This window comes from Ranitomeya variabilis, chromosome 5 (assembly GCF_051348905.1).
Source record: "Ranitomeya variabilis isolate aRanVar5 chromosome 5, aRanVar5.hap1, whole genome shotgun sequence".
NCBI lineage: Eukaryota > Metazoa > Chordata > Amphibia > Anura > Dendrobatidae > Ranitomeya > Ranitomeya variabilis.
In genome coordinates, this window is record NC_135236.1 from 614,533,589 (window position 1) to 614,553,376 (window position 19,788).

At 42.7% G+C, this 19,788-nt stretch overlaps 1 protein-coding gene across 2 annotated transcripts in view; it reads right to left on the minus strand.

The window, feature by feature from the left end:
• The window catches only part of MACROH2A1 (macroH2A.1 histone), a 105,964-nt gene that overhangs the window by 22,661 nt on the left and 63,515 nt on the right, over positions 1-19,788 (minus strand). For both annotated transcript variants that reach the window (XM_077266096.1, XM_077266095.1), the window contains exons 7-8: positions 18,128-18,217; positions 8,481-8,655 (exon numbers count right to left, since the gene is read on the minus strand). In XM_077266096.1, coding sequence (XP_077122211.1) covers positions 8,481-8,655; positions 18,128-18,217 — 265 coding nt within the window. The remainder of the gene's footprint in view (positions 1-8,480; positions 8,656-18,127; positions 18,218-19,788) is intronic.

A 19,788-nucleotide genomic window follows, 5' to 3' on the forward strand; every position in this document is an offset into this window, starting at 1 on the left:
AAAGAGCATGTACCATAAGAGGGACAGTGTGGGGGTCATATTTTGTGCAGACAATATAGTGAGGGGCACTTTTTTTTATTCAGGAGCATTATAATGACACTTGTATCTTTAAAGGCATCATGTGGAGACTTTCTACAAAAGAATGAAGAAGATGGAAGTCTGCAGAGACGAGCTGTGGATGAGAAAACTCATCATGAGGTCTGGACAAGATGAAGAAATGAAGCAGAACGACTCCAGAGACAACGTCATCTATAAGGTACCTAGATGTAAATGTTTTTTGTGATACTAACTCTCATGTTTTTATTTATGTTAGGAGCATTAAAGGGAATGAAAAAAGGAATGTAGTCAGCTTACCGGTCTTAGACAAAATCCCCAGACCTGCCAACGCCCAGCACGGTTCGGGGTCAGCGCCCACAGCAAATGAAGACAAACAGAGAAATGATCCAGCTGGAAGTGGAGGCAGTTCAGACTTTGTGAGACTTTATTAGACAACTAAAGCGATAAATAGTTCTTCAAAAAGAAAAATGTTTACATAGCAAACACTTGGCACACCAGTGAGGAGGATCAACGCGTTTCAACTAAGAAGTCTTACTCATGATCATGAGTAAGACTTCTTAGTTGAAATGCGTTGATCCTCCTCACTGGTGTGCCAGGTGTTTGCTATGTAAACATTTTTCTTTTTGAAGAACTATTTATCGCTTTAGTTGTCTAATAAAGTCTCACAAAGTCTGAACTGCCTCCACTTCCAGCTGGATCATTTCTCTGTTTGTCTTCATTAAAGGGAATGTCCAGGTTTGTAATGAGTCTGCAGTCATTCTTTGTGACTGCAGACTTCTGACTTCTCACAGTGCGCACTGCACGCTGTCAGGATTCTCTCATGCTGGCGATTTACATACATGTAGTCACGTGCTGACTAGATATTCAGGGCTCACTCAATGAAAATGAACTGAGCAAGGCTGGGCACGTCTAGTTGGAATGTGGTCAGAAGTATACAAATCGCATGCTTGTACCGACATGACTGTCCACCGGCAAGGGAGAATCCTAAAAGGGTGCAGTGCATTAGTTGTGAGAATTCAGAAGCTTCCAATGTCAGGATTCAGCTCTACAAGTTCCAGTAGTCCTCACACGGACACTTCACGCAAATGCGATTTTCATACTTATGGTCCTGTGACAACGAGATTCTCTTCTGCTTGTCTGTTTTTCAGTGATCATTGAGAGCATTAGGGAGAGGAGCTCGTAGGTACATGACTAAGTGTGCAAATCGCATATGCCCTGGGGGGGGAGGGGGGACCAAAATGAATTCTTGCCCCGAGTGCCAGAAACCCTAGATACACCTCATGCAATAGAAGGAGGAGAATGGCAGACCCTATGCGTTATTCCATATTAGAAAGGAGAATCCAGCTCAACGAGGTAGTGAAAAAAACTCGTACTTTATTCACTTCATATCAGGTGGAGGATAAAAACATCAGCGACAATGAAGATAAAAACAATATCAACGCGTTTCTGGTGCCAACGCACCCTTAATCATGATATCTATTGTGCAGCTTGTCTCATGCTTTTTATATTAACATCCGGTAGGCATACCGGTGCTACAACTAATTAGGATGGTTGGCTAGATTCAAAACGATATTGAAGTCGGAAGCCTAGTGCGATAACTTTGCCGATCAATTATCACTTATGTGTTTATTAGAACTACAGGACGATGGTCTTAGTCCGGGTGATAATCTACACTCCCCAAAAAATCGTATTAAGGTGCCCAATCCTCGTTATTACCCTGTGCAAGCACGTAAACCTGTAATGGACAGGTTTCAAAACGTCATGGAAACACAGCTGAGAATTCTTTCTGAGGGTATCCGTGAAGATGACACTATGGAGCTGTGATCGTCATCGACTTCAGAGTAAAAAAAAAACTAACTTCGTCAACCTTGAATTTTCCATTCTTAGAAAGAACAAATTTTTCAGCAAATACATTTATATTCACGTTTTACCATCTGAAATAGAAAATGATATCTTCATTTAAGTTACCATGAAGAAAATTATAGGAAGTGACAGATGTGCTGTTTATGATGGCTAAAAATGTAAAAAGAAGGTTTTCTAAGCACAAATGTGGGATTTGTACCAACACTACACATATAAAAATACTGAGCAAAAGTTGTGTTTCATTTCAGCTATGTGAACATAAGTCTTTTTTCTCTCCTTGAAGTAGAACATGATTTATTTGATCCTTCTGCCCAAAGCATAATCCTATTCTGCAGTTATAAAGAGGAATTAAGCTGTTTCTGTTGCTTTCAGAAGTCGTGTCTGCCCGACAGATGTTTTCAGTTCGGCAGCTGCACAACTAGAAGTACTGTATATTGTTTTCCTAATGCAGTTTGACTTTCAGGCCTTTTATAAATAAGCTTATTTTCTGAAATGTATCACCAGAGTCTGTAATGGGGAAATACTACTACTTCACTGGTGAAAAGAAAAAAATGTCAGACTTCTTATGTTGTCAATTTGAGCTATTACAACCAAAAACCATTGTCTATGGCCTGTGTCTGGTTTTGCCCCATTAACTTCAATGTGAACTGAGATATGAGGCCCAGGCCATAGACAGGCATGATGCCATTTTTGAAGAAAAAAACAGACACATTTTTAATCCTGGACAAGCCCTAAATGTTACACCATGTCCCCGCGGTTCGACTCAGCTAGAAAAGGGTCTGGAGAAATGAAGGTTTACAGAAATGTAGCAAAGGTAACGAACAGATGCAGAATGTGCAGGTTACATGACACATTTCTGGCCCATGTAATACATGTCTACAGATGGATAGAGGGCTTGTCATATTTTCTTACACATCAGTTTCTGCCTTTAGTTCAGTTTCTGGCAGATATGTGCCGCAACGTACGCTACAATAATCCTTTTTTTGTGTTACTTATACAGTAGATATGTTCTGAATATATGGAAGATTATACTGCTGTAAGTCCTCTACTTATAATCTCCTGTTGGTAAATTGTAATTGGCGATAGTGATTTTATCCAAACTACAGCATCAGCCCAGTAAGTGACAAAACATTGGAATCAGGGTTTTTTACCTCTACATTATGCTACTCTTACATTAGGTGGCAAAAACCTGGTGACAGGTTCACTATAAGTAGAGTGATGGCAAACATCAGGGGTTCCTATATTTAACATATAACTAAAGGCACTATAAACATTAGACTAACGTAGGACCAACGTGAATCTCGTCATTCTTATATTTATGGTTATGACCGTCTAGAACCGGATATGTCCTTCTGCTTCTCCATCACTACAACGCTGGATTTTTAGTAATCCTTCCGTATTCACCTTATTATGTTGGGAATTCAACAGTGCACTGATCTATATTTGATGACAGACTCCAATTCAGATTAAATTCCCATAATAATGCAAAATAGAAGGACTAAAAAGCAAAATGTACCTTTTTTAAAACTTAATCTAATGCAAAGTTAAATAGGTTTTTGTGGTGATTTAGGAGCCCTATTATTAAATCACTACACTCATAACGTCACTTGCGGGCACAGTACTGTTCTCTGCTCACTCATTCTTACAATGCGCACTGACAGTGCACTCTCTTGCGGGCTTGTCACTTTTCATAAGAGTCGGCAAGGGAGCGTACTGTCACTCTGCACTGAGAAGAACAGTACAGTGTGACAAGATCCTATTGGGCATACATTGGATTTGACCAAAAGTAGGGACTAGCCCTGCCCCTGAAACTGACGTCACTGATGATATTTCATTTCAGGGAGGGGACGCCCCTGATGATGACTCGCTTGCTTATCCCAATAGGTACTGGGATTCTCTAACAAAGCATCATCACACAGGAAGTAGTAACATAATAAAAATAAAGCAGTCAGATACAGTAGTGAGGGAATGGTAGGGACTTTTTAAGTAAAGCATATAGGAAAAAAGATTTGATTATGACATCAGAAATTTAGGATTAAAATACATTTTAGTTTCGGACCACCCCTTTAAACCTAAACCAGTCACTGGAATAGTTTTTTCAACTATGGTGGCTACTAACCTGTGTGAGGCTGTGGCCTCTGATACAGCTAGGGGGCGCTGTTTGTTCTCCCCAGAATGTGCATGCAGACGGATGAAGTCCATAGGTGTGCATGAGAGTCATGGATTTCCGGTCCGGGTTTTCCAGGTGGCTGAAGGCCACAGGTTTGTGTGTGTTTAAAAGCCCTGCAGTAAGGGGTATGGGTGTGTCAGGCCGTGGCAGGTGTCTGGCCAGGTGAGGCCAGGTGCACGTCAGTGTCAGTCTGGTGTGTGCTGGTCTGCAGAGTGCATGGAGGCCAGCAGAGCCAGCACCCAGGGCAGCTGAATAGCCTGGCACCCGCAGCGTACACAGAGATGCAAGTCGTCCATGGTACTGGTCTCGGATGTGGACAGTCCTGTGCCCGGAGGTTGACAGTCCTGTGCCCGGAGGTGGTTGTCCTGTGCCCGTAGGAGTCGGATGTGGACAGACCTGTGCCCGGAGGTGGATGTTCTGTGCCCGGAGGTGGATGTCCTGTGCCCGAAAGAGGACTAGCATGTGCAACGATTGCAAACAGGTGGATATGGTGCCCGGCTGCTATCCAGAGGATATCCTGAACTGTGTACGACTGTGTGAGTAAAGAGTCTGTAAGAGACTGTGATACAGCGATGCAGGACACCCACGAGAACTAGTCAGAGGAGGGCTGGCGTGAGTAGTGTCTGCAACATATGAGGCTGTGTGTATGGAAACGTATAGAGTCTGAGATGGCGTGCGGTCGCCCAGGGAAACTGGACAAGGAAAGTCTGGCCTGTTTAGGGACCGCAAATCTAAAGCCATGTGAAATGTATTGCATTGAACCGGTGTAAACTGGTCACTGAAGTTATATGCATTTATGTGAACTGGACTTTAATGCTGTGAAGAAACACATTAAAAGAGACTTTTGTGTTTGAATTTGTGGGTCACTGCTTCTTCACTGCATACGATGCTACTACAGCTTTACACCTGTTATTTATGGCACTTTTCGGGTATGTGCACACGTTGCGGTTTTTGCTGCGGATCCGCAGCGTTTTTGACGCTGCGGATCCGCAGCAGTTTTCCATGCGGTGTACAGTACAATGTTAACCTATGGAAAACAAAAACCGCTGTGCACATGCTGCGGAAGAGACCGCACGGAAACGCTGCGGTTTATTTTCCGCAGCATGTCAATTCTTTGTGCGGAATCCCCAGCGGTTTGACACCTGCTCCATATTAAAAAAACGCAGAAAATCCGAGGCAAAAACGCAGTGTTTTTGCCCTGCGGATTTATCAAAATCAGTGCGGAAAAATCCGCACAACAGTCCGCAGCGTGTGCACATACCCTAAATCACTTTTGAAAGTGCGTTAAAAGAATGGGTATGTGTGGTATTGGTGAAAAAAACAGATACCACCCTTACTTTAAAGAAGGACGTGTGAAGGAGGCCTTGCATAGAGGTTTAGGACCACATATGTCAAGTCTGCTTTTGCATAAATACTAGGAGATCCTATCAACTTCTTTAAGCTACACTGTATAGTCATTGTACATAAAAGTAAGGATCAGCATCACTGTCGGATCTTATTTTCATAGCTTTTTTTTTTTTTAGAGTGGAAATAAGATTTATACTGGCTTGAATATTTTTACAGTTGCATGCAAGTCGGTGATAAGAAAGTACTAGAATACAACAGCTCGAAAATGACCTGACAGGTGGGGATTGATTTTACACAATGACTGTAGTGTCAGAGTAAACAAATTAAGATCATAAGTGTTTTTTGCCTAATGGCATAGTCATGACTATTTAACCTGGTGGATATACATAAAATGTGCAGGTAAAGTGCGGTTATCCTGATGAAAAGGTAAGAGCACTTCGAACCATGCTGATAATAAAACAGCATTATCTACCCTACTATCTCAAGGCGTTTTGGGACATCTCTATCTGTTAAATCGCCAGCAGTGCAGCATATCCGCTTCTCTACATCTCTAATCAACATTCAATCTGGATCTACCAACCTGCGGAGCACCAGCTGGCCTCCTTATTTCTGGATCTACCAACCTGCGGAGCACCAGCTGGCCTCCTTATTTCTGGATCTACCAACCTGCGGAGCACCAGCTGGCCCCCTTATTTCTGGATCTACCAACCTGCGGAGCACCAGCTGGCCTCCTTATTTCTGGATGTACCAACCTGCGGAGCACCAGCTGGCCTTCTTATTCCTGGATCTACCAACCTGCAGAGCACCAGCTGGCCTCCTTATTTCTGGATCTACCAACCTGCGGAGCACCAGCTGGCCTCCTTATTTCTGGATCTACCAACCTGTGGAGCACCAGCTGGCCTCCTTATTTCTGGATGTACCAACCTGCGGAGCACCAGCTGGCCTCCTTATTCCTGGATCTACCAACCTGTGGAGCACCAGCTGGCCTCCTTATTTCTGGATGTACCAACCTGCGGAGCACCAGCTGGCCTTCTTATTTCTGGATCTACCAACCTGTGGAGCACCAGCTGGTCCCCTTATTTCTGGAACTACCAACCTGTGGAGCACCAGCTAGCCTCCTTATACCTGTGCTTCCCCACAACACCACCAGGTGAGCAGCTTCAGCATAGGTAAAGGCCTGTTGTCTGAATAACACCTTATTTGCACTTCTTTGCCCCTCCAGATTTTATACAATGTCCTTCATGTTGACTGTGCACGTATTGTAGGCCCCAATAGCTACCAGGAACCTGCTGGGCACTCAAATATTGCTGCTGAAGCTCTTGGTAAGTACATGGGCATGTATTTTTATGATGACGTCTAATCGTGCAGGATACTTGATCATCTTGCATCCCTTATCCTGACTGCTGGCTAAAAATGCAATACAAAGTGGTCAAAACATCATATACAACTCAAAATGGTGTAAATAAAATAAAACAATTTTTAACAAGCTGAAAAATAACCAATGGTGGAATTGCATGATTTTTCCACAGAAACTTTAATTTTTGTTTTCTCGGTGCTGTCATGATAATGTAAAATAACATAGTCTGAGGGATTTTTGCACATGTGACCATGGTCCTAGACACACACTGCAGCTTTGACCCCCCCCTTCTTTCTCTCCCCTCTGCACATACCGCAAAGCCCTATTGCCCATACACTGTGCAACTTGATACTAATGTGTGAGCAGGGTGTGGCTTTTAAACTGCAGGCAACCAATCCTATAAAGCTCCTCATTCCCCTCCCCTTATCAACCCTAGGAATGTCTTTGTCCTGGGCTCAAGAAACATAAATTCTGAGAAAAGCAGTGCATATCACTACTCAGCCCACTTAGTGATGTCACGACCAGAGGGCATGTCTTTTACGCCTGCTGAGTAGTGGTTGAGTCTTGGCCCAGGAAGCGAGCCAAGATCAGCTCAGCAAAGCCGTTCTATGCACCTGGATGTATTTATCCTCCTAAGCCACAGGCCAGCCTAGATGAAACCATGACATAACGCTTTGTAAGTGTGTTTCCATTTTAATCCTTATTTTATTTGTAATTGCAATGTACGTACGAATGGTCTTCATTATAATATCTTTTTGTACCTTGTAAACACTGCCTAACTCTTTATGGAGTAAAATATATAATTTACTAGCCGTCTCTCTCTGCTCTATAACGAACTGTGTGTCCTCTGAGGTGAATTACGCTACTGATTTGGGTTGGCTACGGACCCGTTAACCTTTGGTGAAAATCAGAGTTGTTGGCAGCATACTTAGTTCTGTGCAATTGGGAAGCTTTCTAGCGACGGCGGCATTGTTGATTATTGTTCCCGCCTGAGTGGGAGTAGATAAATAGCCCTCGCTGCAGTGAGCCCAATAGCCAGTACATAGCAGGCAGCCTTTCTGGCGACTAATTACCCTACGTGCAGTACCTAATCTAATCGGAGGGTAAGGGGGGGGGGGGGCGCCAGAGAGCTGCAAGTTCCAAACCGGAAGTGGGATATAGATAAATCCCCTTCAGAAGGAACCAGGGGCAACCAAACACCCCCGGTTCGTGACAAATTGGTGTGAGCAGTGGGGACGATAAAGGTATCCTCCCCGGGATACCTGACATATACGCTGGGATCCGTGACATATCGTTGGCAGCACGGTGTGAATCCTGACAAGTGCATTGTATAGAAAAATGAATTGTGTAATTCAAAACTACAACTTGTCCCAGCTCTCAAAAATAAAAAGAGGAGGAGGAAAAAAGTACAAAAATCAAAAACTGAAAATTGCCTGCAGTGAGAAGAGGTTGGAAGACACTACAGTACCATACAACTATCATCAGAGCAGTACAGTGAACCAGAGAATTCGGAGATACTTCCGCTCTCACTTTGGGAGTGCATACTACAAAACCAGTGATGATACAGTTCCACGGATGACAGCAATGTATCTACAAGGTAACTGATTGTACTACCAGTACACAGTAAAACATGACTGTACAAATGAGCATCATTAGTACCAGCTGTAACATTAACATACCACTCACCTTCCACTGCCAATTGAAGGGAAAGCAATTGATTTGATTTTTTTCTCATCCGCCAAAGCTAAACAGTTCTTCACTGTCTTTTCCAGTAGTTCTTCACACTTATCGGAGCCCCAGCTCGGGCTGTTGCAGTGGATTACAAACTTTGCTGGCAATCCATGACCCGAACTTACTGCGGCTGATCAGACACAGGAGACAAGAAAGGATATAGTAATTGGAACCATTTTACTGTGTGCGCCATTTCTCCTGCTGTAGTTGGACGTCACAGCAGCTACATATTGTCAGCTTATTGGCAAAAGAGCCTTTAAAAAAATAGGCATTGTCTAAAGTGGACAACAAAGTGTATTCTGAGATATAACAAAAGCAAGTAAGCAGGAATAAGACTTTCATGTGTGTGCAAGATCTATTCACTAGGACAGGCGGATATTACAGGTTTCAGCTATTTAATAGTCCCTGTACTTTTAGACAATTTTATACTGTTACCTAAATTGGATAGATAATGGGATTAATAAGTGAATCCTTTCATTTGAAAATGGTTTTGTTTTACCCCAGAAATATCGCTCCAAAATTACAGCCAGTAGGGTTTCCCTTCTCTCTAAAATTCCGCTCACTGCCTGTTGTCAAGTGTAATCCATCTCTAGCAGCACAGATGCCCGGACAGGTTGTAGGAAATGGCACTGGCTTTTCAGATAATATATGCTTTGAAGATCTGGCAGATTTCTCCCTTGCATGCACATTGGGAGAGAAATGTCAATCAGCTGTAATAGCTAGGAAGAGTCAGCCGGGGGTGGCACCAAACTAGTTTGGCCTCTGGCTAGGGTCCCTGGCACGAGGGTTTCAGAATATAATATAGCTGGTTTCAATCATTCAGCTAGACTGCAATTCAGACTGCCTGTGGTTTGGGCAGCTCAAATCACCTGAAAAACCTCCATGTGCTAAAATAACCAAAAGAAATAGTATGCATTATAAAAAGCTACCAACTAGAAGAAAAGACCATGTGGTAGACAAGATCCCCACACTTATCACTGGGAAGGGATCTTTGCCACTCTGTTCCTGCTCTCCATTCAGTCAAACTGCATTTACACGTAACAGACAGGCGGGCTTTTAGTAAAAGGCAGACAAGCTTTTGTACAATGGCAGGCACATCGCAAACTGTGAAGGGAAAGGAAGTTCCAGTACACTTAGTGCTGTAACAATGCTGATGAAGATTAACATCCCCCAAAAGAGTGGATAACATGTTACCGAGCATGAAAATTTGAGCAGTTTTTGTACATATTAGACTGATATCTGCATCAAACACAGTTTTGTAGAGAGCGCTGACAAAAAGAAGACTATGCTTTTCTACATCAAAGGATGAAAAGACATACCGTATATAATTTATTCCAAAGACTAAGAAACTACAATAGGTAATTCTAATAAGTATATAGCAGTATGTCCAACACAACTGTTAATTCTAATGAGAAAAGCACAGACCCTAAGTGAATAAGTCTATGTTGTAGATCACTGCACAGTGGAACAGTGGAAATCAAGATAAGGTCTGGGAGACCAAGCAAAATTTCAGTGAGAGCTGCTCGTAGGATTGCTAGAGAGGCAAATCAGAAACCCTGCTTGAATGCAAAAGACCTTAAGAAAGGTTTAGCAGACTCTGGAGTTGTGGTACATTGTCCTACTGTTCAGAGACACCTGCACAAATATGGCCTTCATGGAAAGGTCCTGCGTCCTCACCATAACATTCATCACACGTATACAAAAGAAGAACTAAACAAGCCTGATGCTTTTTGGAAACAAGTCCTGTGGGACGATGAGGTTCAAATAGAACTCTTTCGCCACAATGATCAAAAGTATGTATGGAGAACAAGGGGCACAGAATTTCAGGAAAAGAACATCTCGCCAACCATTAAAGTGACCCTGTCAGCAGTTTTGGCTGATATAAGATGTGGCCACTGCCTTTCAGGGCATATCTACAGCAATCTATAATGTTGTAGATAAGCCACAGATCCGACCTGAAAGATAAGAAAATAAGTTTTATTATACTCACTCGAGGGGCAGTCCAGTCCGATGGGTTTCACAGGTCTGGGGCCTCGCATCTTCTTATGATCGCCGCCCTCCTGCCTGCATCACGGCTTCCCGGCATCGTGCTCCTGCGCAAGGGGTACTTATCTGCCCTGTTGAGGGCAGAGCAAAGTACTACAGTGCGCAGGCGCCGGGAAAGGTCAGAAAGGCCCAACATCTGCGCCCTGCAGTACTTTCCACTGCCCTAAACAGGGCAGAGAAGTAAGCCTTGCGCAGGAGCGCGATGCCGGGGAGCCTGTGAAGCAAGCAGGAGTGCGGCATCACAATAAGATGGGATGCGCCGGGCCAGGGCCTGTGACACCCATTGGACCAGACTGCCCCCCGGGTGAGTATAATAAAAGTTATAATTCAAGTCAGATCATGGCTTATCTACAGCATTATAGAATGCTGTAGATAAGCCCTGAAAGGCAGTGGCCGCGTCTTATTTTGGCCAAAACAGCTGACAGGTTCCCTTTAAGCATGGGGGTGGATCAACCTTTTTTTTTTGGTTGTGTTGCAGCCAATGGCACTGGGAACATTTCCCCTGAAGGTTTTACAATGGCCCTCAGAGTCTTCTGATCTGAACATCATTGAAAATCTGTGGCTAGACCTCAAAACAGCAGTGCATGCAAGACGACCCCGTTATCTCACAGAACTGGAAGAATTTTCCAAGGAAGAATGGATGAAAATCCCTCAAACAAGAAGTGAAAGACTCTGGTCTGGCTACAAAAACTGTTTACAAGATGTGGTACTTTCAAAAGGTACTAACCATGAAGGGTTCTCAGTATGTAGATGTAGGCATTCTAAAATTAACACACAAAGATTGCCGTTGAGTTAGAATTGTTAGGTATCCAGTCACCCTCTCCTGCGTCAGGATATCTTTCTGCATCGTGATATTTTTGTCATTTTAAACATGGTTTCATCTGTCCTTACTTCTCCGATCAAGTATGTGGACCCTTAATCTTATGACATACCGTATTTATTTCATATGAACGCTAAAGTCTAGGGGCGATGCTGGTGCAAGAGGCTTTAATTTTATTCAGTACACAAGATACACTGAAAAAGGGTTATCCAGTAGTGGACAAGCCCCTGAAAGTAGATTTAGCAAAGAATGATACAGGTAGCCCATTTACACTGTCTTCTTTTATTTTTCAGAAAAGTTCTGTAAAACCTATGTTTTATTGGAAGCATACTATTAGTGAAATATTTACCATTGATGAGAACTATTTTAGTCTTTCTACAGTCAGTTGTAATATATTATCCTAATAAAACATTATCCACAAACTCCCACTGGACTGTTACATCAGGAACACTGTCCGCTACTTCAGACCTACATTTACTAAAGCGCCTCAAGCTAGAAGGAAGCTCCAGATTTATGGATGTGTGGCAGATGTTCTCCCAGCTTTCCACGTAATAAGTTGCCATCAAATCATCTGCTCTTGCAACCCAACCAATATGTTTTACAATGTAAGACAAATTATCAGTAATGATCGCATGCCTTTGATGCTCCTCTGGCTGCACAAATCCATGGTTATCATGTATGCCCCATTATTCTGTGGCAGTTATAAGCACATGTGTGCTCACCACAGTCTTTCAACGATCTCAATTATGAAATTTCTTAGCAAACATGGCCATAAAATTCTAGGGATGCAGTGATTTTCACAGTTACACTTCACCGCTCAGTGTCATGATACATCTACAGCTTTAAAGTTAAACAATTCAAGACACTGCAGTGTAATAATATTGCAATATGTGCGCGTAATTGAAAGCCAGTGTTCATCAGATCAACATCTTTCAAGAGGTGACCAAAAAACCCTGCTTTTATTTGGTACGAACAAGCTCATTTCTTCGACGTTATTGCTTTTCTTTTTCTGCACAGACATAAAAGAGCCATCATCAAGGACGAAAATTAAAGTGATTGCAGGAAAACCTGGGTCACCTATAAATTTCACAGAGTGAGGGGAGTACCAGCAACTATTGAGCACTTGGGCGTTGTTCCCTAACATATTGAAGAAGTTGAGCTCTGGACATTTCCAATTTGTTCTAATTTATGTTTCACTGTTTCATTTGGCATATGGAGAATGCTTCATAAATTCAAGAGAAATCTAATAAAACAACCTGACATTCCTGTAATCAGAAGGGGAATTATATGCAAAATGTGGCCAATATGGCAACTTAAGCGTTTCACCTTAACACTACAACTTTCCCTCTAGAATTAGAACTTATCCGTTTTGTGTGTCTGTAAAGTATTCTTGTCCTTGAAAGATCACGCACTTGGGGAACTTTGCAGGTTAACAGAAAACAGCCAGTGGTTTATAAACGGTGTAAATGGAGTTGAATATAGGAGGAAAATACCACTGATCGGTTAGAAAAAATGGGTCATTGTATAACCACCTCCATTTATGTATTTTATTGCATCATACAATTACATATGCTCCTCAACATTTATATTACAACACCAAGAAGGAAAAGTTGTGGAATTATGGAAATTTCCAAATGGACAGCCATGTTAATGTATTGTAAATGGTGTAAAAAAAGAAACAAAATATTCAAAACATCTCATCTTATTCAGAATGAATATCCTGTGTTGAAATACACGCAGTTACACGACTTGCCAATTAAGTTATTAATGGATACTGGAGTAATGTTCTGCCATGCCGTATGCATTTGGGCAAGTCATCAAGATCTGCTACTGGCAGCTGGCTTTGCAATCACCGACCCATGAATTCCCACTTGTAGTCAATGGGAGTCAAGTTTGGAGACGCTCCATGTCATGATAGTCTGTTTAGGCCACACAGGCTGCTCACAGTAGCCCAAGTAATATGCGGCCTAGGGCTTTGTTGGAAAACAACTTCCCTCGTGCAAACCCCTTCATGGAGTTGCCCACGTAGTTTTCAAGCTAATTTCTGGCTCCAATTGCATCGAAGACAAAAGAGTTATTTATCACTGTCTTGCTCTGCACCATGATATCCTGGAGAGCGCTGGCATGAGGCTAATAGAAAACTGTAGCTAGACATCTGACTTATAGCCCAATGTTGTGTAACTACTAGTGATGAGCGAATATACTCGTTACTCAAGATTTCCCGAGCATGCTCGGGGGTCCTCCGAGTATTTTTTAGTGCTTGGAGATTTAGTTTTTCTTGCCGCAGCTGAATGATTTACATCTCATAGCCAGCATAAGTACATGTGGGGATTCCCTAGCAACCAGGCAACCCCCACATGTACTTATGCTGGCTAACAGATGTAAGTCATTCAGCTGCGGCAAGAAAAACTAAATCACCGAGCACTAAAAAATACTCGGGAGGACCCCCGAGCATGCTCGCGAAATCTCAAGTAATGAGTATATTCGCTCATCACTAGTAAATACCTTCTGATGTTCTTTACAGATACCGTTTAGTGTTTTATTCCACATGATTGGAGTGTGATGTCTCATTTCACCTGCCTAAAAGAATGGATCACTACGTCATTCTTTGAATCTAACAAAATAATGTGGACAACACCAGGACAAAGTTTTCATGAGAGAACGTCTTATCGCATCTACTCCTAAGATCATGGCGTGGTATCCTTTAAAGGGAACCTGAACTGTTCACAAATATGCAATGAAGATTAGAGGGGTCTGGCTACCTTAAAGGGAACCTGTCACCCCCAAAATGGAAGTTGAGCTTAGCCCACCGGAATCAGGGGCTTATCTACAGCATTCTGTAATGCTCTAGATAAGCCCCAGATGTATCCTGAAAGATGAGAAAAAGAGGTTAGATTATACTCACCCAGGGGCGTTCCCGCTGCGGTCCGGTCCGATGGGTGTCGCGGTCCAGGGCCTCCCATACGTCATCGTAAGAAGATACCATATGGGATGACGGGACCGCGACGCCCATCGGATCTGACCGCCCGCGTGAGTATATTCTAACCTCTTTTTATCATCTTTCAGGTTACATCAGGGGCTTATCTACAGCATTACATAATGCTGTAGATAAGCCCCTGATGGCGGTGGGCTTAGCTCAACTTCCATTTTGGGGGTGACAGGTTCCCTTTAAGGCAGCCAGACCCCTCTAATCTTTATTGCATCTTTGTGAACAGTTCAGCGTTACTTTGGTTTGGTTGTGGAACCAGTGGTACGGCCATGTTCATGAAGCCAGTGATCCAGGAGACATTTTTCAACAAGACAATGCCAGGCTGCATGATGATCATGCAATCATGAGCAGCCTCCTTGGCATTAATGTGTTACCATATCCATAACAAAAGGAAAAGGTGGCACTCGCCATCCCGATAAAATGTCCTTTATTTAGATTTACAATAAAAAACAGAGGCAGGAGAGTATCTGAGTGGAAACGCACTGGACCACTGCCGTTTTGCGCTGGTATCCACTTCTACGGGTCCAGGACCCTTCCTTTTCTTATGGATATGGACATTGTCTCAGTATATTCCACTTGGTTTGGCTCCCAAGATCCCTAGGACAATAAAATACTAAATCCCTGTGAAATTGCAGCTGTGCCAATCATCTGTTTTCACTTTACTTGTTCATTACTGTGTTAAAAAACACCGAGAAAAAGGCAGAGACACCTGCCCAGGCCTCAAAACAATTGCACTAACAATGCTGCATATGGACTGTATCTTTTTGTGCACTGGTGTACCATACGGCCAATCCCTGAATGTAGGCTGGCTGTCTCATTATTATTACTACACCTGTGAAGTCATCTTTAATTGGGTCCACTGCGCCCTGTTAGTGTAAATGTTTTGAGTCCTGGGCAGGTGTCTCCGTCTTTTTCTTGGTGTTTTTTATAGATTTTGGAGGATTTCAAATCCTCTTTTTGTGGTTTATCATTACCGTGTTACCATGGCCTGCAGCATCTCGAAACTACCGTACAACAAAACTTGGACATCACTTTAATGCAATTGCATATGCAAAGGGAGCTGCCAGCAGTGGATCTTGACAATTTACGTGCTCAAGTACATTCAGTGTGGCAGAATATTCCTCAGACATAATAACCTCATAGATTGCAGTCAAGGCGTGTGTGTATTTTGTTCATACTCGACACTGAATAAATCAATGTTTCAAAAATGTTGCTTCCATTTTTTAACAATTTGCATAAAATTAACATGACGGTCAATTAATCCTTTATGCAAACAAAGGAGTGCATCAGCACATTGTATGTGTGAAGATACAGGCAGATACTAACTTAAGATGTTGAAAAAAATAAATGTACCTCAATGATCATTTCTCCGGCTGTCCCACTGCTCATCGCCCTCATTCCGGTCCTCTTCTTTCCTCCGTCACATGCTGCATGTCCAGGATCTTCACTCTAGGTCAGAACATCTAGCCGCATCTAGGCGCCAGAGGTCACTGTGTGCCGTAAGGTCACGATGCCATGACATCAAGACATGTGTAGTGAGTAATGACCTTACGACATCCAGTGATCTCCGACGCCTGGACGCAGCCTTACGTCCTGGCCTATAGTGAAAAGGCCAAAGATGCAGAGTGAGACAGCCTAAAGAATTGGACTTGACAGCAGGCATTGAGGAGGAAAGGTAAGAGATGAGGTGTGTAATGGGAAAAAATAATAATACATTTTCTGGGCTATAGTGAAGAGGCCAGGCATGGAAAAAAAAAAGAGGACTGGATGGCTTGAAATGAGCAGCGGGCAGCCAGAAAGGTCAGCGACGAGGTATTATTTTTTACCCCTAACCCTGTTCCAACTTACACAAAAATTCAGGAAAGGTTCAAACCTATGATCAGTAACATGAATGAAACCCAGGGACTGCCTGTACATACAAACATTTAGGTGGACCTTTACACCGGACAGCGCCGCTGCCCTGGAGAGACAGGTCTTATCCTACAGTCTGACAAAGAAGACTGAACTGTCTGGAACTAAGTGCAGTATAAGAATCAGAAGTGCTGAATGTGAAACAACCATGTGGGGGTGCAGGGAAAGGAAAAATCGTGCCATATTGCTTCTTGAATTTTTTTGCCTATACAGTCCAGCTATGGCAATTATCAAATAATAACTGCTCGTCAGACAGCAGATCACATAGCACAGCTGACCATACTGAATGGGTTAAAAATGTATTCATTTTACTGAGATGGGATGAAACAAATTACCGTACAAAGCGTCAGCACTGCTAGTGAGGTAACAACAAAACAAATGCCGGAGGGACACTTTAAATAACAGTTTAAAGGACCTAAAATTACAAATGAAGCAAATCTGCAGGTTGAGATAATTTGAAGTTTAAAATTCTGAATATATCAGAACCTAGGAGCTAGAAACACAACATTTTTTTTTCAAAACCATTTTCAAAGATGTTTCATTTTATTCCATCTGCATTAGAGAGCGAAAATTGCAGTAGCCTTTAAAGGGACAGTCTAATCTGAGACAACAATCACCAAGGATGGCACAGCTAGCTTGAATGGTTTGGGGATGAACCATTACATTATTGACTGTGCATGAAATACAAAAACCACTAAATTTTGCAAGAATGGGAGCCACTTTCTTACTATGGGTCTAAAAATTAACAGGCAGGTTGTTGGTAAGTAGCACCATGTTCTACCTAGCACCGGCACACAGCAGTCATTGACCGTTCCTGCCAGCGATTCAGCTGCTCAACATCAACAGAACAGCTCTTTCTCTCCCAGGCTGCTTTGTTGACGGGGCATGCCTGCTGACATCATGCTGATTGACAGCCGGCTACCTGTAATTATGTCGCAGTCACACTCCGTGAACGGAGCAAAAAGGAAGAGAAGCCACTGCTCTGTCAAAGTGACGTCGGTGGAAGCCACTGAATTGCCGGCAGGAGCGATCTGTGACTGCTCTGTGCCGGCAGAGATCAGTTTCGGGCACAAAAAGGGGATAGGTAGCAACTACCAGTCTGTAAATTATTAGGCCCATAGTAAAAAAAATAAATAGTCCCAGATAACCCCTTCATTGCCTGTTCATTAAGCAGAGTGTGCCAATGATTTGCTGCAACAGTCACAAGAATAGTCAACTCTGTAATCGCTGAAGCCCAGTAAATGATGATCGACTCCCTCATGTAACTGCTGCCACCATTCACTGACCTTAGCAATGTACATTAAGGACAGTGATTGGCTACAGTGGTGATAAAGAGGAAGGAGTGGCTGGGCTGGAATGGCAGCAGATTTATTAGGAAAGCAAAGTCCTTTATCTTTTTATAGAATTTATCTACTTTATCCAATTTTTCATTCAGTCATAAAACATCCTAAAAAGATTGCTATTAGTGATGAGCGAATAGCATTGTTGCTTGGGTCTCCCAGAGCATGCTCGGGTGATCTCCGAGTATTTGTGAGTGCTCGGAGATTTAGTTTTCGGCACTGCAGCTGCATGATTTATGGCTGCTGGACAGCCTGAATACATGTTGGAATTCCCTAACAAACAGGCATTCCTCACATGTACTCACGCTGGCTAGCTGCCGTAAATCATGCAGCTCAGGGACGAAAACTAAATCTCCGAGCACTCACAAATACTCGGGAGATCACCCGAGCGTGCTCTTGGAGACCCAAGAAACAAGTGTACTCGCTCATCACTAATTGCTATATGTTGCTTCAATATAGTACATCTAAAAAGCATAACATTATGTCCAATCATTACCTCCAGCTATATCTAAGGGTCCATTCTTTTTCTTCAGTTCAATGACAGCTTCAATGAACTCTTTCCCTCCTTTCTTCTCTAAGGCACTGCCTAAGTGCAAACATGTATCAGTTACATAAAGTTACATTTATCACATCACAGAAATCAAGCATTTGTTCCACTCGCTAAACCTCGTTTGTCATACTGCATAAATGAGAAAGGAAAGCACCGAGCAATAAATGATAAAGACGACTAGAACCACCACTCAGTTTACAGGTCGGAATATTTGTAGCATGGATTGTAGTAAACCAAACACTGGATTGTAGAGACTTCTCTACAGGAATGTCTGGGTTTTGCCAAAAAAGACCACACATAATTACCGTAATATAGAAAAATCTTCCTTTCTACGTATAAAGCTTTGATCAACACTATTGGCACCCTTGTCTTATTTTATGAAAATTCAGAAATAAGTGGGTATGTACCCACTGTGTGTCAATACAACACTTTAATAGAATGTCTAAAAACATTCAACAAAAGTCTGTGAGTACCGAGACATGCAGTCAGTTCAAGAATGAAGTGGAGAGGTACCTGGTTGAACAACTTTACCAACAATTCCATTTTTTTATTGTAGCCATCTGTGGGCTTCTAGCACCTGTCTACTGGGAGTTTCTTCCATGCAAACCTCTCAAGCTCTGGTGGAATTTCTTAACTGTTACTATTCCCAAAAGCAGATGTCTGGTCTCCCCAAAGACTTTCAATTGCATTGAGGTGAGGACTTATTGCTGGCAGTCTATTATTCTTTCTGATCCAGTTGTGTGTATTTTTGAATGTGCTCGGGTCATTATTTTATTGCAGGACCCATTTTGTTCCACTTAGATTTAGGTCTCATGCACATGTCCAATTTTTGAGTATGAGTGGGATCTGTGTTTTTCACGGATAGTACTCGTACCAGGAATAGTATATGGTGCCGATTTTTTTTACTCGGACCAAGTGGCCGGAGTAAAATGTTGGTAAAAATTGGATGACAGTCATACCACAATCTGATCAAACTCTGATCATCATAATTGGTCCAATTTTCTCATACGCTAAAAGAATCCGACGTCTGAATGAGGCCTTCGTTTTCGTAGACTTGGGAGCACGTTTCACTCTATAATGCCCTGACAATCCTCCTCATTATTTCTGTAACACTTTCAAGGTCTTCCATCCCAGATGTAACAAAGTAGCCTCATAGGCTGTAGGCAGGGTGCACTTTTTTATTTACAGGCTTCATTTTGTTGTGCATAAACATTATTGCCAAAGAGCTCTAATTTGGTTTTATACAGGGTGGAGCGCGGTAATTTGCTTTTTTGCACTGCATGCTGTGGCGGCACTGTCGGTCGAAGAGAGGGGAGAGTGGGTGTGGCTTACAGTGGCTGATGGGAGATTTGTATTCCTCCGCCTTTCAGTTGCCATCATGCAGTGGACACGTGAGGAGAGGTCATTTTGTGTTGAAGCGTATTTTTCAAATGCCCACTCGATCATTGCAGTGCAGCGTGCTTTTCGTTTACAATTCGCTGTTCCTCCACGCGGACGTGTTCCTGGACGGCAATCAATTGTAAATTGGGTGAATGCATTCAGAACAGCAGGGAATGTGTCATGTGTACGAAGGGGACCTGAGAGAAGGATTACAACACCACAAAACA